Here is a 25,729-nt window from a genome sequence, read left to right on the forward strand (position 1 = left end):
GAAACAGTCTACACTACCTTGAAGGACTGTGAAAATCTGAGCAGTACACACGCACACACATGCACACACACATTCCAGAGTTGTATGAAATGACTGAGTAATGGTTTCTCTAAGAGAATCAAGTTCAAGCCATCACGTAAGGTACAGAGGTACATGAGGCGAAGGTCCGAGCTAGGAGGGACAGTCCTTACAACTTTTGTCAGTCCAGACGTGGAGCTCCTGCGCCAGCTCAGGAATCACCAAGAAAGTTCTCCACCCTTGACGTTTCTTTGACTTCAGAATGTCTCCAAAAATGTGATCTCCAATATACAAAATGTCTTTGCCCTTAGCTCCCAACAGGTCACAGATTGTATCAGATGAACCTGCAAGGGGTAAATGAGCAATGTTTCTATGTTAAAGGAAGCCCTCCAAGCACCACAGCAACATATAAACAAGTGTCTAACTACAGGGAAGGAGCCTTTCCGAAAGATAAAGGGTAAGCTCCATCTACTGTGTAAGAATTCCAGGAAGACAGTATCAGAACCCCAGTATCAGAGCTTATGTAGCATGTGAGAGGCCTCACTCGGGTCAGTCTTCAGAGCCACCCAAGATGCCATGACCAGTTCTCACCACACATTTAACATTAAGTTGGCTCTACTCAACTGACTCTTGACATTAAATGCAGCTACATGGGCTTTAAGAAAAAAAATCCCAAAATGGTTTCAGAACACTGAGACAAACCCTCAACAGAGGACAGAAGGATCTTTTCAGTAAAATAAGTTAATCCTCCTGGCTTTCCCTGCAGATGACTCGAGAGATGACATTTCTGGTTCTGTTACATGGTACTCTGCTGAGAATTTTCACAGTGAAGCCAAAGCTCACTGTGCAGAGGTGCCCAGAACAAAGGGAGACAGACAGACAGCTCACTCACCTCCTGAGTAGACAATGCCATGCTGCAGGGGGCCCGTGTAGGTGCCAATTTTCAGTTTTCCAGTTTTCTGGGTAGAGAGAATAAAGACGAAAATTTGTGGCATTTGACCGTGCTCTCACACCGCTACCTGACCCAAGTACCCATTCTTCTCAAGCTCTGTTGGGCTAGGTCAGGTAAGATCAAACTCCCAAGTTCAAGAGAGAAGCTACGGCCACTAAGTTAGAAGAGGGCTGTGGGAAGGTGAGCATGAAGGAGCGTGTCCTAGAACACATGGCCTTCTCACTCACTGTTTCATGTCCTACAACACATGGCCTTCTCACTTACCGTGTCCACCTGACGTAGCACTGTGCCTTCTCCAAAAAAGAGTGGTTTCCGAGCATCCACCAAAATCAGGTCAAAGTAGGACTGCCACGGCCGGTGGGAGCTCCCGGGCTGGGGGACAGAACCAGCAGAGTCACATCACTCACACCTCAGAAAGTAAGTCATCAATGACAAGGAATTTTAGAATAAGGTTTTTGGGAGCTGACAGTGTGAGTAACAAATGGCTTTGATAACTCCACAGTGTGAATTATTTATCTCTGAAGTATAGTAACTTATTTCACAGTGCTTTTAAACATGAAGTATAAGAAAAGCTAGGCAGATGCAAGCTACAATTCAAGGGACAAACTGGGGAGGTTCTATTTGTTCTCAGACCGACTGCTCTAGGTCGCCACTGGCCTCAGCTCACCCTAGAGATGGCATCTCTGCCGACTGACACTCTTGGCATTCTGAGATGGAACTATGGTGCTAACCTTTTCAAGCCAGCCTGAAGAGTACTACACAGTGTAATTTTGGTATTTGCTGAAGCTTACTCATGGAAGCCAAGGATTAAAATTTTTAAGTGTGTGACTAAGCTGCAGTATTTGTTCTTTAGTCTAAGTGTGGTCATACCACAGAAAGACTTAAACACCAAAGTTAGCCTCTTTCTCGGCATAACACTCAAGAGTAACTATCTAGAAACTGTCAAGGATGTTCACACTCACATTATGTTTCTGTTAAACTAGTGTCCCTCAGTCTAGGACTCTTCACAACACACACAATTCTGCTTTAAAACTTATTTTAATCCTATTCACTACAGACCACATAAACATTCATTTTATTTCTATCTAGTAAATATTTAGATTACCGGAGGTTTTTAATTCTGCTAGCCCTGGATTACTTCTTTCAATGCTGATTAAACACTAGGCCTTCTAAAACTAGGATTTTCTAGGAGGATTAAATGGATTCATTATTAGTTAATACAAGGCATAGTAAATTAATTTAAAAGATGACATATAATAAATTACTATAATACCTTGGGGCCATGTGGGAAATCAAACAGGTAAGTCATGATTTTCTGGGGAAAAAGAAAGGTGCACATGTGACTTCTGCTCAAGACATACACAAGCCTTCTAAATGTGAGATTAGCGGCATTCTTATTTTCTCCATAGCTTATGAAATCATGGCAGGGGAAGTTAAAAACTAATACTTCATCAGGCAAAGGCTGGCCGGCTTCTCAGGAAGGGCACAGGCTTACAGCTGCTTCTGCACACTCTCACCCACCTTCCCCAGACAGCTCTCAAGTCAAGTGTGGAAAAAAGAAACACTGAAGGGCTCAGAGAAAACCAGTGGCTCCCACAAGCTAGTGCACTGCAGAACTAGCAGGGCAGAACTTGCTGCTAGGACTTTAGCCTATAATTGCATTAGCAAAAGTCAGGTGTTTAAATTTCAACTTTGTGTGGTTTGTTCCCCCCTTCTGTATCCTTTAATCATGATTTTTAAAAATTGAAATATTAAGAGATGGTAAGTTTTGATTTCTAAGATTCAAAAGATTGTTATCACCTTTCATTACAGGATTTCCAACAGCAAAAGAAAGGGTGTGATTTCTCAGATAATGTTCTTAAAGGTAGAGAAGTCAGTATATTAGCACAAATCCTTTAAATAACTTCCCAAATTAAAACTTTTAAATAGCCACTGTGACAATCAAAAAAGGATGCTTAGGAAAAAACTGCAGTAACTCCAGCATGTCTGTTGTCCTATGCACTGTTAGCCCTCCTCACTGGCTTCACAGTCCTCTGGGTCAACAGCCCGCCCTGGATAAACAGATAAAGACATTAAGTACTTACGTCTGTGTACTTATAGTCACTGTTAGTGGCCAGAAACACTTTCCCTACTTCCTTCATTCGGCTCAGAAGCAACGGCAACTTGCCCTGAAATGGTGAAACAGTGACAAAGGATGTCAGTGTAAGTTGTCACAGACTGTAACTCTGACCACATAGGGACAGGGTAACAGCCTTTTTAAGGATTGGTTGATTTCAGAAATTTGCATTTAAAAACCTACATTATTAAGTTTTAAAAGAAGGTGTATGGCCATTAGTACGAGATCTTTACCATTTTTATGTCTGCCTCAGGAAAGAGTTTAAATTACTTTGTGATTCCTAAAGTATGGGATTTACCTATACTGAAGTTCAGAACTTGATTTTCAAACTGTACTAAAATTCTGTATGAAGATTATTAAATATTCTGCTACTATACACACTATGGCTTCATAAAACTTTGCAGAATATAACAATAGGTACAGGTGCTACCTAGAAATATCCACACTCAACTGAAGAAAAATAAGGAAATTCTAACAGCTCATGTGCCTAGAAACAAAAGTGCCACTTTTCACAAGAAGGCTCCTTTGCACAGACTGGGTCCAACTGTTCAGTGGTCTTTCTTGAAGCAATAACGGAAAGGGAGTAGGGATGGTGGGGAGGCAGGTGGCAGTTTTACAGGAGGGGAAGGGATGGTGACATAAACCCAGAGACATAATGACTGCATTTTGTCTTTACTCTATAGAAAAGTACCTTACTATATCTTAGGATTCCATATGTGGATAAATGTCTTATTATTTTTAGTTATCAATCTCTGTGGGGTGTGCACGTCCATGGAGGGGCCAGGTGACGGTATCAGGTCACCTGCAGCTGGAAGCAAAACCAGCCCATGACTTCATGTTTTAAACAGCGTAGCCTCACATAAAAGTTGCGATTATACACACATATATGTGTACATCTATAACATACATATACACGCACATCTATACTTCCTATGTACTCCACATACATTCCTTTAACAGTAACATTAATACTGCATCATAACTATAAAAAGTTTTTAAGTTAGTAAAAAATACTATGAACTCTAGCTCTTTAAGATACCCACTTGTCTTTTTTTTTTTTTTTTTGAATTGCTCTATGTATTTATTATCTATAGTTAATGCAGTAAAAGGGGTCAAAACGCTTGCAGGTACACAATTTCACAAGAAGCACTTTAGGGGAAGAGAAGGGCTGAGATTTATCAACTGTATCTTAGGGTCTTGGTGGACGCATTCCTGGGGGAGGTGGGCCTCTAATTCCTGGTGGAGGGGGTCTCATTCCTGGACGGGGCATGCCTATAGGTGTCCCTCGAGCAGGGGGAAGCCCAATGGGTGGACCCATGGGTGGTCTCATACCAGGTGGAGGAGCCATAATGCCTGGAGGTGGGGTTGCTCTGCCTACAGGTGGAGGTGGAGTTCCCCGTCCTGGTGGGTACTGGGTTGGGGCTCCTGCAATGCTAGCAGTAGCAGCAGCTGCAACAGTGCCTCTTCCCTGTGGGGTCATGACCTGCTGGGATGGGCCTCCAACACCTCTGACAGGGCCTGCTAATCCAGCAGGAGCTTGGGGAATAGGTACACCTGCTGGTACTCCTCTGCCAGCTGCTCTTCCAACCCCAGGGCCACCTGCAGCGCCAGCAAGAGGCACACGAGCAATGCCAGTATCTTTAGGAGGTGGACCCTCCACAGTCATGGAAACCAAGTTCTCCCCTCGTAGCAAGACCAGACCCAAAACCCGTTTTTCTTCACGTTCTGACTGTTTTGCATTCTTTGGCTTGATCTTCCTGAACTCATCACAATCACAGAGGATCAAATTCATATGCTTGTCAAAAGCCTTAAAGGTGCCAATGAAGATTCTCCCATCTTGCAGGATACATCTCATTCTATAGTCAATGTGCTGCAGCATCTTGCTACTCTTACCCACTGTCATGATTGCTGTTCCACAATAGCCATTGTTAACACTAAAATTTCAAGATCCTTAATACTTGGGGAAGGGCTATAAATAAAGGTTTGGATGCAGGCTATTAACAAACAGGGTAAGCTTGACCAAAGTTTCACAAACAGTGGATGGGTCCTGTTCTCCTTGAATTCTACCACCTTGAAGTTGCAATACTGCTTTAACCACCTCTTGGTGTCTCAGCTAAGAATGCCTGTCTTAGTTCTGCCTGGAAATCCACCACAGGAACTTGCTGTTGCTGAGAACGTTGTGGGTACAAGTGACACTCTTGGTTGCTCAGTGAGGCTGTCCTTCTACGTTTGACCTGGACCTCGACCTCTGGCACGTGCTGTTCAGTAGTTCTTCTCAAGTGTAAGCGATCCCTTCCTCGCTCCATTGTGTTGCAAATCACTCCCCCCCACTTGTCTTTAATGTATCTTAAAGCTGTGCTCATTATTCTTTGCTAACAGGGTGAAGACACTTAAGTCAGTCAGACCCATGCACACTTTTTAATGGATCATCTGCAGTGCTTAAGATTTGGGTATGAGTCTTGGCCAATGACTGACCTTCTAACTGTGTGACCTTCCACATGACATTAAGCATTTCTTTATTCTGCATCTTTAAAGGTATCAGTAGCGTCTAACTCATAGTTGATGAAGATTACAGTGTAAGGAGGTATCAATCACTGCATGGTGCTGTGCACACAGTACCGTCTAGCTGTGATAATTAGAGATAAAACATTAAATACAAAGTCTTGTTTCTCAGAAAACAGGGAAAACAAATGAAACTACACGCTGACAGACATTTTTTGTGACTCTGCTGCCTTTCCTCATCTGCATCATGATAAACAGGCTTGGCCTTCATGTCTCTACAAGGCAAAAGGAGCCACCATGCAGACCTGTTTCCCATTTCCATACTTACATCCTTGACTACATACTTCTCAAGGTTTTCAACTGTCTTCTCCTTAAGGGAGCCCTGGGAGGAAGAGGAAAAAATAAGAAAAGAATAAAACCGGGGGTGGGTCCTTTTTATCTTTTCTTTATTCATTCATTCATTCATTCATTCATTCATTCATTCATTTATTTTGGTTTTTCAAGACAGGGTTTCTCTGTGTAGCCATGGCTGTCCTGGAACTCACTTTGTAGACCAGGCTGGCCTCAAACTCAGAAATCCACCTGTCTCTGCCTTTATTTTTATTTTTTAAGTTCTTGCTTTATAGTCCCGGCTGGCTCATCTTCCTGCCTTAGCCCCCTAAGTACTAAGACTACAGATTTAGGATATCATGTCTATCTCACAAATCAAGATTGGTTGTCTGAGACAAAGCTTTACGTTGTAACCCAGGCTAGCCTTGAACCTGGACAGTGCCGGACTGTTGAGTACATTACCACACCTGACCTGTGAGTCCACTGTTAACTTTTACTAGAAAACTTGTACTGACTATCAAACAAATAAATATTCTGTTTACCAAAATGAAAAATGTTAAACAAAAAGACTTCAAATATAACATTATTCACATTTTAAATAGAAAATTAAAACTTTTCATAGTTTATTAAAGTTTATAGTAAATATAAATCCAATACTAACTAGTGGGAGTTATTCGAACAAAATTTAAATGGACCAACAAAAACAAAAGATGTAAGTATAATTACATATACTAAAATTCTTCCAAATATTTTTAAGAAATACAAACAATAAAATGTAAAAGCTGAGCCTGGAGACTGAGGAACTCTGTCAGTATGGTCGGACAAGAATAAACATAAGAGGCAAATTTCTCTTAACTCCTTTTAAAGGTGAAAAGAAAGCTTTTAAGAGGATTTATTTTTCTGTTAATGTGTACGAGTAAATGTTTTGCCTGTGTCCATGTCTGTACCACATGCGTGCCTGGTGCCCTGACACACCATAAGAGGGCGTCAGATCCCCTGGCACTGGAGTCCCAGATGGCTGTGAGCTGCTGTAGCGGTGCTAGAAACTGAATCAAGGTTCTCTGCAAGAGCAGCCAGTGCTCTTAGCATCTGAGCCATCTGTTCAGGCCCTCTCCATTCTTTTTTAAAAGAAGGAACATTCTGCTCTATGTGCACATACCCACTTGCAAAGCTAGTATCAGAGCACAGATGCATGCTGGGAGAGGAGGGTAAAGCAGCAGCTTCTAAATACCTTGTAATGGACCCAGTCTACTGCATCTCTTACATCCTGGAACATACTACGGTAGGACATGAAGAGGTCCCCATCTTTAAATCCTGTGTCACAACTACAGAAAGATGAAAAGAACATGACAGATGGTGAATGAAATGACCAAGGTTCCCCATCATGTGGTACAGGCTGTGGTTAGCTAGGAACCGCTCCCTAATCAAAATGCATCTGAGCATTAAAATGGCCAGAATATTGTTATATGGAATATTATAACTGTGTGCAAACACAATGAGACAGGATAATTTACAGGATGGAATTAAAAGGCCAAGGTCCCAAAATACCGAGTTCATCACTTTTAGAAACAGGTCCTCACTGAGCAGACATTTAGAACATAGGTTCTCTCTCCCTGACCTTACTGCATTGTCCCTAGGTAAAAAGGTACTGTTCATTTTTATCTTTTTATCTGGATTCCATTTTCCACCAAACTGCCCTGAAGTGGGTAAGGCCTCAGATATGAAGTTAGCAGACTCTAACACAGAAGGCTGTTACACATCAAGCAATGGCCACACAGCTCCCCAAAAGGAAAGGCTAGCCTGTGCAAGACTTAGGCAAATTTTTGCTTTACGGAAAATAAACACTATTTATTCCTTGGTGAACTCTTGCTGGGCCTGGGAATGAGGTTACATGAGCGTCCCGGGATGGCTCCTGGGCAGCTGCTGTGAAATGAGTCGGGGGTTTCAGTGCAACTCTGCTTGGACAGATAAGCATCACACAAACCTCCCACTCAGTTGTCACAATTAGCACCTCTGCTGGCCGTCTTCAATCCCAGTCACAAGTGGTCCCTTCCAAACATGGCTGCAGCACACTGGCAAGGAGAGGGGCCGTGTGGGAGGTGAGAGCCTGCATGGAGCTGCTGGCGCTGTCCATCTCTCAGGCTGGCAATGTGGCATCTCTCACTAGCACTAAATTCACTTTAGAAAAGCAGAAAAGACCTACAATGGCCAGTTCTCTAAAACCCTGTACATTAATTTAAAAATCAACTGGATAAAGAAAATTGTAGTATAAACATACCTGGTGTATCTGGGACAATTAGTAAAAAAATCTACTAGGCAGGCCAACAGGTAGGTCTCTGAAAATGAAGAAAAGGTATTAATAAGCTGTAAGTACCATAATCAAGCTGATTTAATCAGCTTCCTGGAACATGTGGTCCTGGGACAAAGGGGAAGCGTGCATAGTAAGCAGAGGTGACTACCTGGGAGATTGAAGAGTGTGTTCAGAATGTAAAACCGGTCAGTGTCGTCCCGTTGGATAAATTTATTTGGATACTGCTCTCTAGTTTCTGGTCTGTAAGAAAATGTAAAAAAAATTAATTGATATACAAAAAGTTAACAACTGTAGGGAATCATCACTATTCAATGTTTTATTAAAATATGTTGATGGCCATGTGAAAGTCCAGAGTTCACATATTAAATCCGAGCAGCTGTGAACAGGCTCAGGGTGAGCCCTTAAACAGCACTCTTTATAAACAGCACCCAGGGCTCTCCCTGTACTAGGGAGGTAACTTAAGAACCCACAACCCAACCTCTACAAGAAGGCCGTGGGGAACTCTAAAACTCAAGGGGAACTTAAAACGTTTAAGGAGACTAGTGCATGAACAGGTGCTCACCCCTGTAATCCCAGCGCTGGCAGCCAGGCCAGCCAGGGTGGACACGGGGAAAACCCTGTCTCAAAACAAATAAGTAAATAAAATTTTAAGATAAATAAGTCTAAAAGCAGAAGGAAGTGACTGTGAAGAGAGGCAAGGACAACCTAGAAAGGATTCCTGTCGGTGCTGGTATGCTGGCCTCTGCTGTAACACCTAAGCGGACACTTCTGCTCCTGGACGGCGTGTAGAACAAAGAGCAAGCCTTCCGTTCTGTCTGAGCTGTGCTTTTCTCTGTCCCTTTTTACTGAAAGCGGGTCAACTTCTGACTTGACCTACTTGATTTGCAAGGCAAGCCCTATCAGGAAAGTGCCTGCCATGCAGACACAAAGAGGGACTTTTGTTTAGAATCCCAATGTCCACGTAAGTGCCAAGCACTGCAGTGTGTGCCTATAACCCTAGCCATGGGGAAGGAAGGAAGAAGGGTGGAAACAGGTCGAGTGGAACTCTGGCTCACCATTCAAGCAAAAGCAAGGACAGTATCTCAAATAAGGTGGAAAGTGACTGAGTGACACACCTGCACATACATCCCCACAAAGACAAAGAAAACAAATATAAAGCTTATACACAAGTATAAGTTGGGTAAATTCCTATTTAAGGTACTTAAGTTCAAATGGTATGGACTCCAGTCAGGACCATAAAATCATAATAGTTTCATGGTTAGTAACCCCTTTCATCATCTTTATGAAACAAAGTTTCTAATCAATTAAAGACTAAGTAGAAAGCCATCTCTTTGGCTTTCTGGCAGAAGGTGGCAACACTAGCACGCCCTCCCTCCAGCCAGTGAGTGAAAGCTGGCTTTAGACAATCACTGGTGCAGCTGCTTTAGCAATCACAACTCAGACTGACTGATATCTAGATTAGTCATTGCATTCCTGATCAGGGAAAAACAATGTATCATACACAACAGAAAAAACAATCTACTTGGAGTTGGAAGGAACACTGGCATATTTTTGTGACCCGCAGCCCCAGGCTAACAAGGTGTGACAAAGCAAGATGGACCCTGACCTCCTTTTTAGCTCATCGCCACCGCACCCTAAAAACTGAAATGTCCCACCATGTTCATTCTCTCCCTAATATGTTTTCCTTTTGCACTAAGCTTAAATGAATCTATGTTTACCCACAAATGACTTTTTTTGAAATACTATCAAAAGTATTTCCAAAAAAGTTACACTGAAACTTTATGTATAGCAAGTTGATGTGGATTGGGTATTAGGTCTATCTTATACCATATAAACTACAAAATGGTAATAGCTGTGTTCAATTTATATTTTGAGAGAGTCTTTTTTTTTTTTAATTAAACAGAAAGGGTGAAATGTTGCAGAATTTTCTCTGTCCAATCATATTAGGGCAGTGGCAGGCTTCTGATTGGACAGGAAAAGGGAGGAGGAGCTAGGAGTTGTGGAGACAGAGAGAGAGAGGTCCCAGGAGGGAGGAGGGAGAAGAACCAGAATGGAGGAGGACGCGGTGTTATCTAAAGGTTAGAATAGTTGGGTTAAAGTTTTATCATTATCAACTGGCCCTGAAATTATTGTATTAGCATCTTGTAAATTGTGATCTTATTGCTATATAAATCTGACTGGATAATTAAGCTTTAAGAGTTATGTTTCTACTGGGGTAACTAGGTGTTGAGATGGCTGCTCATGGGGTGTGGAGGCCACCGTGTGGAAGCGAGATGAGCTTGCTAGCTAGAAGAGAGTAGTTCAGCGGTGAGAACATGCCTGAGCGAGTGAGACCCCACCCAGACATAGTGTTGTAGCCCGCCAGTACCGGTACACAGACTGGCGGGGCAGGAGAGATGGAGGGTTGACTTTTTAATATTTTAATATTTCCTGCAACAGGTTGATAGACCTTTTTTGTTGTTGTTTAATATAAAGTAGTCTAGACTGGTGTATGTAGCCAGGGATGACCTGAACTCCTTATGGACTCCTGTCAGGATTACAGAAGTGGACCACTACCCCTGTGCATCTTGTATTCTAAGAGTGGTTATAAAATGAATTTACTGAATTGCTTCTCATTCTTCCCCCTCTGCCTTCCTTTCAACTCATAGCCAGAACAATGAAATCCCTTCACAGATATAAACAGAACCCTGGTTCATTTTCACTGGGCTCCTTCTGACAGTGACAGTATCTGGACATGATGAGCTTAGGTCGGTGATACTGCATGTAATCATGTTCCATGTACATCCTGCTTCCTGATACAAAAGCATCCTTTACAACACCAGGAGGTGCATGTGGCCTTCCTGGCCTGCTCTGAGAGGTCAAGGTGATATTCACTTTACTCCAATTGTACCATGTACATCTGAGACATCTCTGAGCCTGTGTTATGCAATGAGGCTTGCTCAACAGCACTGTGCAATGTGCTTCAGTTCTAAGTGGGACACTGCTATGACCTCAGACTTAAAGGATGTTCTGACACAATTTCAGTTAATTTATGCCTCTTACTACAAGTGTTGCCAAAACCACTGTCTTTAATTATTCCAATGTGACTGTGATGACTTTAGCACTTTCCCATCAGGAATAAACAATTCAGGAAAATTACATGAAAGCATAATATAAAATGTTTTTATTTCAAGTTGTAGTTATGACCCAAATGTCACATTCTATTTTTCAATTTTTCTGTTTTTAGATTACTATGTTTGCATTGTTCTGCCTGCATTTGTGTGTGTATATGCATCATGTGCATGCTGGGTGCTTGTGAAGGCCAGGAGGGTCGCAGATACCCTGGAGCTGGAGTTACAGATAGTTGTGAGCCACCATGCTGGGGGCTAGAAATGGACCCCAGGTTCTATGTAAGTACAAGTGCATTTAATCACGGAACCATTTCTCCAACCCCCAAATTGTGTGTTTTTTAAAAATAAAACAAAACAAACAAAAAAAAAACCCTTAGATGTTTCACCAAAAAAAGTAGATATTTATATATTTATAACTTATATTTTACTGCTTCCTAGAGAGGAAACTCCCAAATTAGCAAAGACAGTGAAGATATTATAAATATAAGTTATCTGTTTTAAGACCACTACCTTTCCTCTCTCCTTACCCCTTCCTCCCTCCTTCCTTTTACAGTGCTGTAGATCAGACCCAGACCCCTACATCTGAGTGTCTACTACAACTGTCTTCTACTACCCCACCTTGCCATCATTTTTTTTTTTTTTTTTTGAGGAAGGGTCTGTCTCTATGTAGCCTTGGATATCCTGGAATTCATTATGAAGAGTAGGCTGGCCTTAAACATGCGGAGATCTGCCCACCTCTGCCTCACAGTGCTGATGTTAAAAGCATACACCACCACATGGAGCCTTTCTTCCCATCTTTTCTGATTTCTGAGACGGGTCTCATTATATTACCCAGGCACTGGCACAGAGCTCCTGAATTCAAAGCTCCTCCAATCTTAGCTTTCAGAGGAGTTTGGTATTACAGGCAGGCATGACTGTGCCCAGCACTACCTTGTATTTAGGGTACATTATACTTTTAACCCTGTGTTTTAAGATGTTTTCATTATGGTCGGGCAGTAGTGGTGCACACCTTTAATCCCAGCACTTAGGAGGCAGAGGCAGGTGGATTTCTGAGTTCGAGACCAGCCTGGTCTACAGAGTGAGTTCCAGGACAGCCAGGGCTACACAGAGAAACCCTGTCTCAAAAAAAAAAAAAAAAATTCATTATACAAATGTCTGAAAATATTTACTCAAAGATCAAAATGTACTAGTTAATAAAAATTTCAATCATTTAAATTGCTATACACTTCAAAAGTTTTCAAATGACACTTATGTGTGTATTTCTTCTGTATTAAAAAGGAAAAATAAACCAGGTGTCAAGACTTAATCCTAGTAGTTAGGAGACAGAAGACTCCTTTGTGAGTTAAAAGTCAGCCTGGTCTACAAAATGAGTTACAGAACAGCCAGAAATTCTCTGAGAAATTGTCTCAGGGAAAACAAACAAACAAACAAACAAATATCTTAGAACTTAAGTCTAAAACTAAGTCTAAAGTGTAATTTTTTTAGTAAGCTTCAAAATTAGCTTTTTGGGTGCTATATAATTAGAAGACAGAAACAAAATATAATTACTAATACCTTGGCTATGCTTATATAAAGGGATGACTCAATGACTACAGTACCTGTGCAGACAGTGTTACGTCATTTACCTACTAAATTATTAGAGAGGCTACAGAGACAGTGACTGGTAAGGTGCTTACCATATAAGGACCTGAGGTCAGTGTGAGAACCCACGTGTTAAACCAGGGTACAGAGGCACATGCCTGTAATCCCAGCTCTGGGGAGGTAGAGGCTGCTCAATTCTCAGGCTCACTGACCATCCGGTCTAGCCAAATTGCCCGCATCCCCTGTATCTCCAGCTCAAAAAACAAGACAGCAAGGGGCACTGCAGGAACTCACTGTGCAAACCTGATGACTAAAGTCAATCCCTGGAAGGAAGCCACAAAGAAAGAAAGCACTGACCCTGAAAGCCATCCTCTGACCTCCTTGCTTACGCACTGTGCCACAGTGCACACTCCATATACATACACACAATAATAATAAATAAAATAAGATGGAGCATTTCCGGGGCACATGCACATGTGCACACACATCCCCCCAACCCCCAGCCCCACCCCCACCCCCAAGAGGCTAAGGGTTCTCTGTACTCACCCTCTTATGAAGTTAAATCCATGTGCACACACCAAGAGGTTTCCATAGGCATCGACTTTCAAAAGATTTCCATAGAGCGTGTCAAAGACAAGTCCTCTACATGAAAGGGAGACAGTGACAGTGCAAGTCATGCAGCAATCATATGAGCTCAAATCACTGTGCACGAGCTTCACCTAACTCAAGCTCTGTAGCACCTTAGCTATAGTCCCCAAACAAAATAACCATATACACTAAGTAAGTGCACGCATTTTAAAAAATAAATCGCTGGACTGGAGACATAGCTCAGCTGTAGTGTGCCTGCATATTGTGTTTGAATCCCTAGGATCCATCCCAGCACTTGCAGAGGCAGATGGAAGGTAGGGCAGGGAGGACTCTCAGTGCAACTAGTAATATTTATTCCATGTAGGTAGTGTTCTGGAGTAATGGCGCCATCAAACAAGCATAAGTTACCCCGACTCTTAAGGAAGCTGCTATCTTTCTACAATAGTCCTTAAATTTCTTCGGACATTGAACTACTTGTATTTTCCAGTATTCAATGTTACATGTGGAGCAAATGTGACAGTATTTCAAACAAATGTCTTTCATAATCTTAACTCTTCCCTATCAAATCCAGAAATGCAAAGTGCCACAAGGCTCTTCCCACCAAGTTAAACGTATCAGCAGGACATATTACTACCCTCCAGAAGCCAAGAGGGGCATCCTTCAGCCTTAACAACCCACCAGTGGGTCTTCCTGACTCAGCTCTACTCAGGAGCACAGAGAGCTGAGCACTAGGTACGTGGGGTCTGATGCAGGAGGACCAAGTTCCAGTCCAGCCTGGGATACATATACTGCTGAGGAGGATGGGAAAAGAGGGAAAAGGGAAGGGGGTAGGAAGAGGAAGGAGAAGATGGGCAGAGAACGGAGTGGGAACACAGAAGAAACAGTGGCAGATGACTGAGGAAATGTATGGAAAGTTCTGCTAATTTTACAATCAACGTTTATTGTTGCAGGGACAGGGATAAGCTTGGAGTTCATAATTTTGGGACAGGGAAAGTAGTTTTAATCCAAAAATATCTTGAAATTTTACCTGGTAGGGAATGTAGAGTCATATGCAAAGCTGAGCAGCTCCTGAGGATAGCCAATGGAAACTAATCTCTCCACAGTAAGCTCAAAGCCAAGGGACTCATATTCTGGAGACTTGTACACTGCACAAAGAGGAGGCTCATTAGTCAGCAGGAAGGACAGCCAGGAGAAGTCAGGCCAAATGAATGAGTCTCTCCTTTTTCCCAATTCCTCCTTTCTTCTTTTCCCTCATACTTTGTATTCTGTATTACAGCCCGTGCTAAGGAAATTCAGTCATTGGCAGAAACAGGTTCTATCTGAACAGTTTTTAGCCTGTCGTCAACACTTTTTCTTCTATCTACTCTTTGACTCACACAATTTAGTGCCGGAGGGTGGGGGGCAATCTAATTCTACACAGCTATGATATTAACAATGAGGCTGAATAAGTAGCAAACTTGGTAAGAGAGGTATGCATCTGTTGGAGGCTTTACTGTAACTGATACAGCTTGTCCCTCTTGTCTTTATACTTTAATTGTAGCTTTTTCTGGTAGTTGCTCTGTGGTCTTCTAATCAGTTATCTGATCTGTCAATGCATCTTATCAGCCCAAACAGCTGTTAGGCCTACCACTGCTACAACCTGCAAAACCACTCCTCATGAGTATCACTGCAAACAAACCATAAGAAAACACATCTAAGACAATGAGCAAAATCTATTTTGCAAACCAGAGATTAGATATTAAACTCTGGCTCATCAGACATGGCAATCACTGTGGTCACAGGCAAATGTGTGTGAAAAACTACTTATTTCTCCTAATCTGCTTCATAAGCATACTGTTCAATAAGAGCTAAATGGCACAGGGTTCAGGCTATTTGGTTTCTCTTTACTATGTCTAAAATTTGACACAAAGAGCTTAAGTGTTAGCACTGCAGCTCAACAATAAAATGTCACTCCTTCAAGTATACTTCTTCCAATTGGTACATTTAGGCTAGCAACCTTCCTTGTTTCCAGGAACAGGTCACATTACAAAAACCAATAAAATTTCAGAAATCTGTTATTCCTAAACTCCAGCCTAGACAAAGGTATCTACTCGGTTCTCAGTCTCAACCCTGTTATGTCATTACAGTTCTCCCATCTACAATTATCTACAATTGTCTTTAGCCCACAGTCAAACTGGACTTTGCCATCTGTCTGCCTATTTAAACTGGTACTGTTAGGTCTCAAATCCAGGACAAACTGCTAACTGTTGTGCCTAACATATCAAAGTCGAGTCTGGGTGCCAGTCTCCCAGAGTCTCTACCTGTTAAGAGTCCTCCTGGCTGGCATACCCTGCCCCTGCCCCTGCCCCTGACCTCACCAGGAACCCCTTCCTCCAGCTGCTGTTCTTCCCTAACATTAACTCTGGATATGTTCTTTTCTTTTTTTGGTTTTTCAAGACAAGTTTTCTCTGTGTAGCCCTGGCTGTTGTGGAACTCACTCTGAAAACAAGACTGGCCTCCAACTCAGGGACAGCTGCCTGCCTCTGCCTCCCGAGTGCTGGGATTACAGAAGTGTGTCACCATGTCCGGCTACTCTGGGTATTTTCAAAAGCAGCTAGACTTCTTTCTTCCCATAACTTCTACTTTAGCCTCTCTACCTATGGTATGATCCCTCAAAACAAAAAAATAAACCCCGAAGCCTTCAACACAGAATTCCCAATCTGTTTGATGTGCCTTGTGGCAAAGGTAAAGGAAGTACTGCATGTTCACGTTTATCAGCAGAGTAAGAGCTGGTGACCAGTAAAGCATGGTACCCCTGGTACAAAACTCATCTACACTGAAAAACAAACATAAGCATCCTTCACCTACCTTCCCCAGCCATGATGCCATGCTGATTGTAAAGCCCCTGTTGACAAAATTTCTAAAAACCCAAATTAACTTCCCCATTAAAAATCAAAAATCCTATTTAATTCAAAAGTATACAAGAAAAAAAAAATCCAGAACAGCTGACTTTTTTCTTCTAAGATCTAGCTCATATAAAATATTTGTCAATTATTGATGTTTCAAAAAGGATAATTTGCTGAATATGCCCTCAAAATAAAGATTAAAAACTAAACCTGGGGCTGGAAAGATGGCTCAGAGTTTAAGAGCACTGGTTGTTCTTCCTGATATCCTGAGTTCAATTCCCAGCAACCACATGGTGGCTCACAACCATCTGTAATGAGATTTGGTTCCCTCTTCTGGTGTGCAACCACTCATGCAGGGAGAACAATGTATACATAATAATCAAATCTTTAAAAAGAAACAAACAAATTAGACCTATTCCCACCACTCTCAAACTCATGCCTAAATTGACAATTTTCTGTGGTTAATGAGTTATGATGAATTGGTCATTGAAAACCATGTCCATGAGATAATCTTAACTGAAGGTCTAATTAATTTAGCATTATTTTTCTTAATAAAGCTTTTAAATTCTAATATAATTGCATAAATTCTCCCTTTCATATAGTCGTCCTCCACCCTCCTGTGTTTTTCCCTACTTCCTCTAAAATTAATGGCCTCTTATTATTGTTGCATATACACACCAATGCATGTATATGTATAAATACATAAATGTGACTGAGCCCAGTCAGTGTGGCTTGTATGAATAGGATTTCAAGGCTGACTACTTTGTATTAAATAATCAATTAGGGGGCTATCCCAGGGAGAGGGTAATTCTCTATCAGTAGTCATTAGATGCCTGTAGGTTTCTAACTAATGTGGAATCTGTGAGATCTCTCACTTGCACGTTAGCATGTCTAGTGATACTATTACTGTTCACATCCTCAGGCAGCCATGTTACTGAGGTGTTATGGATATAGCTTCCTGGCATACCTAGGAAACAATCTCACCAGTGGAAAAAAATACAAAAATAATTCTAAATCCTAAAGAAACAACGGTAAAACCAAAATACCACACTTACACTGTGTTCAGAGGGCAAAACTTCTCAAATATTTAATTATAGTGACTTTCTATAAATTCACCTTAGAAACACTAAGTCTCCTATCTCTAAGGCAGTTCATGGTACTTCCCAGAAGTGTAATGAGTCCTCTGCATTCACTGGCCTGAGCTGGGTTCAAGTGTACCTGAGTCTGAGCCAGAAGCCTGTGCTGGGGTCTGTAATTGTGGCTATGAGCATCCAGATTTTTCAGGCCACCAAAGCTTAAGCTTGAATGCTGAAGCACACTGTATTCTTCGTACTTTTTCCGACTGGGCCAGAACAGACTGCCCTAGTCTTGGGTGGGGATGGATTTATCACAGAGTCCAAGTACTTCTTTAACAACGCTATCTATTTCACCAAGCCCTATATTAATCAGCAAGGGACAAGCTATTGACATCTCTTCATAAGCCTCTCGGATAATCATTTCAGCAGTGCACACTCCAGGTCACTAAATCATCTGTAGACCTATATCAAATACAGCCACAGCTGAAAGAGTAGAACTGTGCTTCACAAAACAGGGCTTTAGATGTTTCTTTCAAATGTCCCTTGGGAAAAAAACAACATTCATTCTGACCCGGATGCAAAATGTCATGAAGCTTATGCAGTGCTACCTTCTCCACAGATGAAGGTAAAAGAAGTACTCAGGGCAGACGCAGGCACACCTCCTTGTTCAAGGACAGCCCTACGCAATGAGCTTCAGGCCACATAGGGCTGCTTAATGGGATCCTGTCTCAAAAAGAAAAGTTAAAAAATAAAAAAACAAAACAAACTTCATCTTTTTTTCCCCCATCAAGTGGACCCTTTACACTGGTCACAGACCCCTGCAGGACCGGCCTCTATCCCCTCAGGCTTCAGAGCTCTATGCCTTGCCACAGCTGCAAAAGCTCTAACTTCAGTTTTTCTCACAAAACTGGAAAGCGAATAATCTAAAGCTTTGAGCATGACTCTCACAACCAACTTCCCAGGGTTCCAACACTGGACAACGGTTTCTGAGTGCGACAATCTCACATGAATTGCTTACTTATTCTTGGAGAAGATTCTGTGCCTAGCCTAATTTACCCAAAATCCAAAGACAAAGAAAGAAATTGTTTTAAGGGCCAAAGTCCAAAAGAAATAGGAAAAAATAAAAGAAAACAAAACACCACCCTGCTTTAGCCACTAGGACAGCACACAGTGTTCTCAGCTTACGTAACAAGACTATAAAGAGAACAGCCAAAGCTTTGAAAGTTGAAGCTACAGAGCGCATTTAAAGATATTCTTTACTCAATAATCTGCAAGGAAAAACAGCTCTTCAAAAATGACTACATGCTGTGGGGACGGAGCTGCGGGCCCTGCTCTGTGTGGACGCTGCGCCCACCCGCCCAAAGCAGAGCTGGCTTAGCAGGAGCGCTCCTTTGGGCTAAGGGAAGGTTCTGCCAGAAGCTTGGAACGCTTACGCATCTTTTACCATTGTCACCAAGACACACTGTGTGAGGAGCTTATAGACTTTAGAAAAATAAAGGGCAAACCTCTACAGAGGTTGCAGCCCAGCAGAGCACTGCTGCCCAAAACGAGAACTCACATGAGGCAGATGCAGGTAGTGTGTGCCACTCCAGTCTTGAAGGAGTTACACTGGCTTTCCTGTTAAAAACAAAACAAAGCAACAAAACAAAACAAAACAAAAACAAAGCTGGTTTTAAACTGTTGTGATGAACTGAAGGGAGAGACAACATTTGGAGATAGGTTTACAGGAGTTACCACTGCGCTCCAGTCTAGGAGCCTCCAAACATCACTGACATTAGTTCTAGCTGACTATAACAAAATATGAGCATTGAAAATAAGCCTAAGTATTGTGTATTATTTTCTTCTTCTGGCAACCTGGGTTAGGAATACAAGCCAAGTCTGATAGTCTGATAATAAAATTTTAGGCCAAAAGAGTAAGAGAAGACTAAATCAGTCAGCTCCAGCGGCTTTCAGGGTCCTGCTGTAGACACTGGCTGGTAAATGGTGCTTACACTGGTTACAGCTCGGAAGCCTGATTTAAGAAGAAACCAAAAAACAAAGCAGCCCCATCTGCCTTCCAAGTATCTACTTATGCTGAACTTCCCTGTACCAATCTTCTGCCTCGCAGCACCTGTGTCATCCTTACACGCACCATATCAACTGTATGCTGCTATACGTCTAATGAAATGTCTACATCTGTAATGAAAGGAAAGTTTAAAACTTTTCACTTTGTCAGTGGACATTTTTTTCTCAGTAAGCAGAATTATAATACTGGATTTCAGAGTTAAAACAAATATCCCAAAATAATTGAGTTGAATATACATGTGTATTTTTTAAACACATGGATACTTTTAAGATACACATTATGTCTCACTCTATAGGAGAGACTACTTTAAGTCCTAGGTTGTGGCTTCCTGTTTGTTTTTATGTAAAAGATGGTAATCATAGGAACAGCAGAAATGGTTGCCTGTAGTATCTAAAAATACTAAAGACATTGCAACTAGAAGAAACCATCACTACCAGACAATATGAACAGCAGTAACACAGTCCACCCACCCAAGAGGTCATCAGCCTTTAGGCTGTATATGAAATCAATATCAATGTTCTTTATATTTAATTATTAGGCTAGGTGGCATTAGTTCTCTGTAATTATAACTTGAAAATACATTAATAAGTATTTTTGAAAGAGAAAATACTAATAAAACCTTCTTAGTTCCACATCAACTGTTATCAGGACTTTTTCTACTATAAATAACAGCCCAAAAACTGATCCAGCAACAGACACAGGCAAAAACTTTTCTCTAACCCAAGGGATTACAAATGATCTAAAAGTTTGGAAATAATGGGACACATTTAGTATTATTTTTTAAACCCTCCAAGTTACTAAATACATAAAGTAAATAAGTGAGCCTTAAAATACTGCCAATATTTCCGTTCTTGAAAAACAAAATTAAATGGTAACTAAGAAACTTACTTGTTTAACAGTACCAAGCCAGAGAGCAGGAAAGTGACCCAGTAGCTAAGAACCTCCTGTTCATCCACACAGCCCTAAGTTGAGGTCCCAGCACCTAGATTACCTGACACTCTAGCTCCAGGGCCTCCAAGCACTCTCTGCTGTTACCCACAGACGAGGGGCTTACGTTCACTCAGGTACATGTGTCCATGGTTTTTTGAAAAGTAGTAAGCCAGATATGATGCCATACGAATGCCTTCTAGCACTTAAGAAGCCAAAGCAGAACTGTCTTGAGTTCAAAGCCAGCCAAGTCTACACAGCCAAGTCTAGTACAGGCCAGGTACAGATACATAATAAAACTCTAATAAACACACAGGCAAGCAAACAAATACAAATGGGAGTTTAAAAGAATGTTTAATATATAAACAACTCAAGAAATTAAACACCAACAACCCAAATAATCCAATGTAAAAGGGGGGGGTACAGAGCTAAACAGAATTCTCAACAGAGAAATCTTAATGGCTGAGAAGCACTTAAAGAAATGTTCAACCTACCAAGTCATCAGGGAAATGCAAATCAAAACGATTCCATCTTACACCTACCGGTCAGAATGGCTAAAATAAACACTCAAGTGACAGCACAGGCTGGTGAGTATGTGGAACAAGAGAAGCACTCCTCCATTGTCAGTGGGAGTGCAAACTTGTACAACCACTGTGGAAATCAATTTGGCAGTTTCTCAGAAAACTGGGAATAGTTCTACCTCAGACCCAGCTATACAGCTCTCCACCATCCCATAAGGACACTTGCTCAGCTCTGTTCATAGCAGCTTTATCCGTAATAGCCAGAAACTGGAAACAAGCCAGATATAGCTCAACCTAAGGATGGATTTTAAAGCCGGGCATGGTGGCTCACACCTTTAATCCCAGCACTCGGGAGGCAAGAGGATTTTTGAGTTCGAGGCCAGCCTGGTCTACAAAGTGAGTTCCAGGACAGCCAGGGCTACACAGAGAAACCCTGTCTCGAAAAACAAAACAAACAAACAAAAACAACAAAAAATAGAATGAATTTTAAAAAAGAAGTGTTACATCTGCATAAAGAAATGCCATCCAGCTATTAAAATAAAAACAAGGACATCATGAAATTTGCAGGCAAATGGATGGAACTAGAAAATATCCTGAGTGAGGTAACCCAGACCCAGAAAGACGTGTATGGTATGAACTCACTTGTAAGTGGTATTAGCCATAAAGTACAGAATAACCATGCTATAATCCCAAAGAAACTAGGTAATAAGGAGATCCCAAGGAAGGATGTTTGAATCCCACTCAGAAGGGCAAATAAAATAGACATCAGAAGTGAATGGAGAGAAGGAACTGGGTGGGAGAGGGAGTGGAGAAGGGAATGAAGGCAGGGATCAGGAGTGAAAAGAGCAGGGGACAGGGATGAGAGGGCTGGAAATGAGAAGAGAAATGGGTAGGGGGGACATTTCTGGGACAAGCAAGAAACCTGGGAAAGGGGAGCTCCTGGGAGGATATGAAGCCTGAAGTGACTAACATCTGTAGCTTCCAGTGGAGGGAGGGGGGCACCAACCTACCCACAAAACCTCTGATCCAAAATCTGCCCTGCCTACAAGATATGTAGGGATAATGGTAGAGCAGAGATTGAGGAAATGGCCAACCAATGACTGGCCTAACTTGAGACCCACCCCATGGGAGAGTACCAACCCCTGACACTATTAATGCTACTCTGCTATGCTTGCAGACAGAAGCCTAGCACAACTGCCAACTGAGAGGCTTCAGCTAGCTGTTGATGGAAACAGGTGCAGAGACCTACAGACAGACATTAGGTAGAGCTCAGGGAATCTTATGGGAAGAGTTGGTAGGGGGAGGACTGAGGGAGCTGGAGGGGTCAAGGACACCACAAGACCTGAAGAGCCAAATAACCTGGGCCCATGGGGGTTCATATAGACTGAAACACCAACCAAAGAGCATTCATGAACTGGACCTAGGCCCCTACACAAATGCAGCAGATGTGCAGCTCGGTCTCCATGTAAGTCTACTAACAATCGGAGCAGAGACTATCTCTGACTCAACTCTGTTGCCTGTCTTTGGATCCCTTTGCCAAACTGGGTGCCTTGTCTGCCTCAGTGGAAGAAGATACTACCATTCCCGATGAGACTTGATGTGCCAGGGCAGGTTGGTACCTGGGGTAGGAGGCCTTCTCTGAGAAGGGGAGAGGGAGAGGGAGAGGGAAGAGGACAAGGATGAGGAGAGAGGAAAAAGGAGGGCTTTGATCAAGATATAAAATGAATGAATAAATAAAAGAATGCTTACTGTAAAATAAAGGGAAAAATAATAACAATTGAAAATTTCCTTTGAGAATATCTACATACTTATCAGGACTTTGTATCTTCAGTACTATTTAAGACAAAAACCAAAAACCAAACAAACAAACAAACAAAATCCAACTGAACATCACAACTGAAACATTTCTGAGATATTTAAAACCCAATGCATTTTTCCCAAAAACAAACTAATAGCTTTTATCCTGAAGGCACTCACAGCTCATGCTATACTACAAGGACACAAAATTAGATATTCTTAAGTTTCAGAAGATGACATAAGTTTAAAAGGTCTAGACTGGGCAGAAAAGATGCCAATTACCTCGGTCTAGGAACTGTCTGTCTAAATCTATGTATGCTCTAGTCAGGCTGATGCAGGCCACTGGTTTGCTAATGCTTCCCAGACAACAGCCCTGGGATTCCGACTCTGTAACGTCTCTCCACACCCACTGTCATGGCCAGGAAACAGCATGTGAAGTGGTTAAGGACGGACTCCAGTCTTGCCTGAATGAAAAAGTTACTACTCAACTACAGCTGACTTGCTTGACAGAATAAAGATCAATTACTGACAACCTAGATGTTTTTCTCTAATCTTTCTGTTTTAAAATGTAACCCAGTTAATCAAGAATTAAACTCATATTCTTTGAGCCAGCCACAGTCTGCCAGCTGAAGGAGGTTCATATACATTATACTTTTGAAGAAGTGTATCTATACTTTAAGCCACAACTTCTAAGCAAGGATTTTGACTCATCTGTGATTGAACTGGATGTGGGACTAGAAAACTTTGGCAATACTTGAGGTTCTGAATGCACAATGGCCAAAAGTCAACTGAGAATCAACTGTGATGATGCATCTGAAGTACTTTCGGCAGTGGTCATCCATACTGCATGACAGGACTTCCCTGCACACCTGTTATAAACACATGGCACTTTCCACATGTATGTCACACCACACGACAGGCTTAAACATGAGACTATTATATGTGACCTATGATTTAGTGGTTTTACGGTATATAAAGTTTTCTGTTCTTTTAGAAATATAATGGTTTGATTACACAAATACTTAAAAAGTATTCATACCATAATTCAGAATGTTTATATCAAATGCTAGATGGATGCAGTTAGAATTTTTATTTTAAAAACTACTATTGCTGACTTGGTTCACCTTTAAAATGTTAAATGCAGGGTTGGAGAGATGGCGTAGCAGTTAAGAACACTAGCTTCCAGAGGACTGGGGTTCAATTCCCAGAACCCCCGTGGTAGCTCACAACTGTCTGTAACTCCAGTTCCATAGGATCTGGCACCCTCACACAGACAGAAAGACATATTTGTAGACAAAACCATTAATGCACATAAAAGCAAATAAATCTTAAAAATAGAAATCTAGGTAGATAGATAAAATGTTAAATGGATTTTGACTTGAGATTAGGAAAGAATTTCCAATTTCTGAAATTATCCTAAACATACACTGACACTTTATACTATATATTTATATGAATCAGTGTTCTCAGCATGGATGATTATAAAATCAAACTATCCAATATTACTGTATATTACAGCGTTACGGCCAGATATGGCATATGCCTTTAACCCCAGCACCATGAATGGAGATGCATGCAGATCTCTATGAGTTTTAAGGCTAGCCTGGTCTATATAACAGGTTCCAGGCCAGCAAAGACAACAGGGTGGGACCCCATAGACATTCTGCCAAGACTTAGTTCTTTTGTGTAAAAGTTACAAACAAATATGTATCTCACTAGCTATACAAATTTGCCTTTGTCTTTAATAAATGTATACCAAAGAAGTATTTTAAACTAATTTTTATTATTATCAGCAAATTATTTGTATTCCTATTTTATAGACCTGTGTAATCAAGACATGTGAAAATTTTTTAGGTACAAAGAGTTAGAGAACAAATATAAGCAGCTCTGGCTTCATAAAGTTATCCTATATTCTTATTACCTCCTTCAAAGAGTCTTAAGTAACTAAAACTCAGGTACATAACAAGTTGGATATAAAGATGGAAGTTTAGAAACCATGAAATATCACAGAAGCTTTAAGAAATCAAGAGCCATGGTGTAATCCCCTGGATGACGTGACAATCATTCCCCCAATCTGACTCCTTCGTAAGACTGCCGGCACAAAACACTTGTGTGACAGAAAAGAACCTGCATCTGCCCTTGGCTACATAAGGAGTGTGAGGCTAGCCTGTGATACAGACCCTGTTGTTGTCTCCCCACAACAACGAAGGTTAGAAGTACCAAGTTTTATGAATTAGCACCAGAAAGGGGAGAAAAGTACTGTGACTCGAGATACCTGTAGAACAGCATGGCAATTCTGCATAATTCTCCTTTAGACCCCTTTCTTCTCATGTGAAAGGCCTCTACTGCAGTGAGTGTGGTGAGGGTACACAACTGCTGCAGAAACTCTAGTCCAAGTTAACAAACCACAAAAAAAAAGTTCACTTAAATGTCAAGAAAGTTGAGTCCACTCCAGTAACAATAAAATGAAACCAGAGTGCATCTACTGAGTATTTATAACAAGCCAATAACCAGAGGTCCTGAGATGCTCTGCTAGCAGCAGGATAGCTTTTCCTAATTTCTGCTTTAGCACTCTTTTTTTTTAAAACTTATTTTATTAGATATTTTCTTCATTTACATTTCAAATGCTATCCCAAATGTCCCCTATACCCTCTCCCCACCCTGCTCCCCTGCCCACCCACTCCCACTTCTTGGGCCTGGCGTTCCCCTGTATGGGGCATATAAAGTTTTCAAGACCAAGGGGCCTCTCTTCCCAACGATGGCCGATTAGGCCATCTTCTGCTATATATGCAGCTAGAGACACGAGCTCTGGGGNTACTGATTAGTTCATATTGTTGTTTCACCTATAGGGTTGCAGAACCCTTCAGTTCCTTGGGTAATTTCTCTAGCTCCTCCATTGGGGTCTCTGTGTTCTATCCTATAGATGACTGTGGGCATCCACTTCTATATT

At 41.5% G+C, this 25,729-nt stretch overlaps 1 protein-coding gene and 2 pseudogenes across 6 annotated transcripts in view; all 3 read right to left on the reverse strand.

Moving 5' to 3' along the window:
- Nt5c2 (5'-nucleotidase, cytosolic II) overlaps positions 1–25,729 on the reverse strand; it is an 89,290-nt gene that overhangs the window by 5,402 nt on the left and 58,159 nt on the right. For all 4 annotated transcript variants that reach the window (XM_029531059.1, XM_021194076.2, XM_029531108.1 and 1 more), the window contains 11 exons: positions 14,536–14,653; positions 13,467–13,562; positions 8,378–8,469; positions 8,197–8,254; positions 7,150–7,243; positions 5,917–5,970; positions 3,055–3,138; positions 2,244–2,285; positions 1,235–1,342; positions 911–977; positions 192–362 (listed from right to left, as the gene is read on the reverse strand). In XM_029531059.1, coding sequence (XP_029386919.1) covers positions 192–362; positions 911–977; positions 1,235–1,342; positions 2,244–2,285; positions 3,055–3,138; positions 5,917–5,970; positions 7,150–7,243; positions 8,197–8,254; positions 8,378–8,469; positions 13,467–13,562; positions 14,536–14,653 — 984 coding nt within the window. The remainder of the gene's footprint in view (positions 1–191; positions 363–910; positions 978–1,234; positions 1,343–2,243; positions 2,286–3,054; positions 3,139–5,916; positions 5,971–7,149; positions 7,244–8,196; positions 8,255–8,377; positions 8,470–13,466; positions 13,563–14,535; positions 14,654–25,729) is intronic.
- Positions 4,153–5,404, reverse strand: LOC110318813 (annotated as a pseudogene). The gene has a single exon (XR_002380380.2). The product of XR_002380380.2 is annotated as a small nuclear ribonucleoprotein-associated protein N pseudogene (transcript).
- Positions 4,155–5,418, reverse strand: LOC115062502 (annotated as a pseudogene). The gene has a single exon (XR_003842455.1). The product of XR_003842455.1 is annotated as an SNRPN upstream reading frame protein pseudogene (transcript).

Source organism: Mus pahari, chromosome 1, assembly GCF_900095145.1.
Source record: "Mus pahari chromosome 1, PAHARI_EIJ_v1.1, whole genome shotgun sequence".
In the NCBI taxonomy this organism is placed as follows: domain Eukaryota; kingdom Metazoa; phylum Chordata; class Mammalia; order Rodentia; family Muridae; genus Mus; species Mus pahari.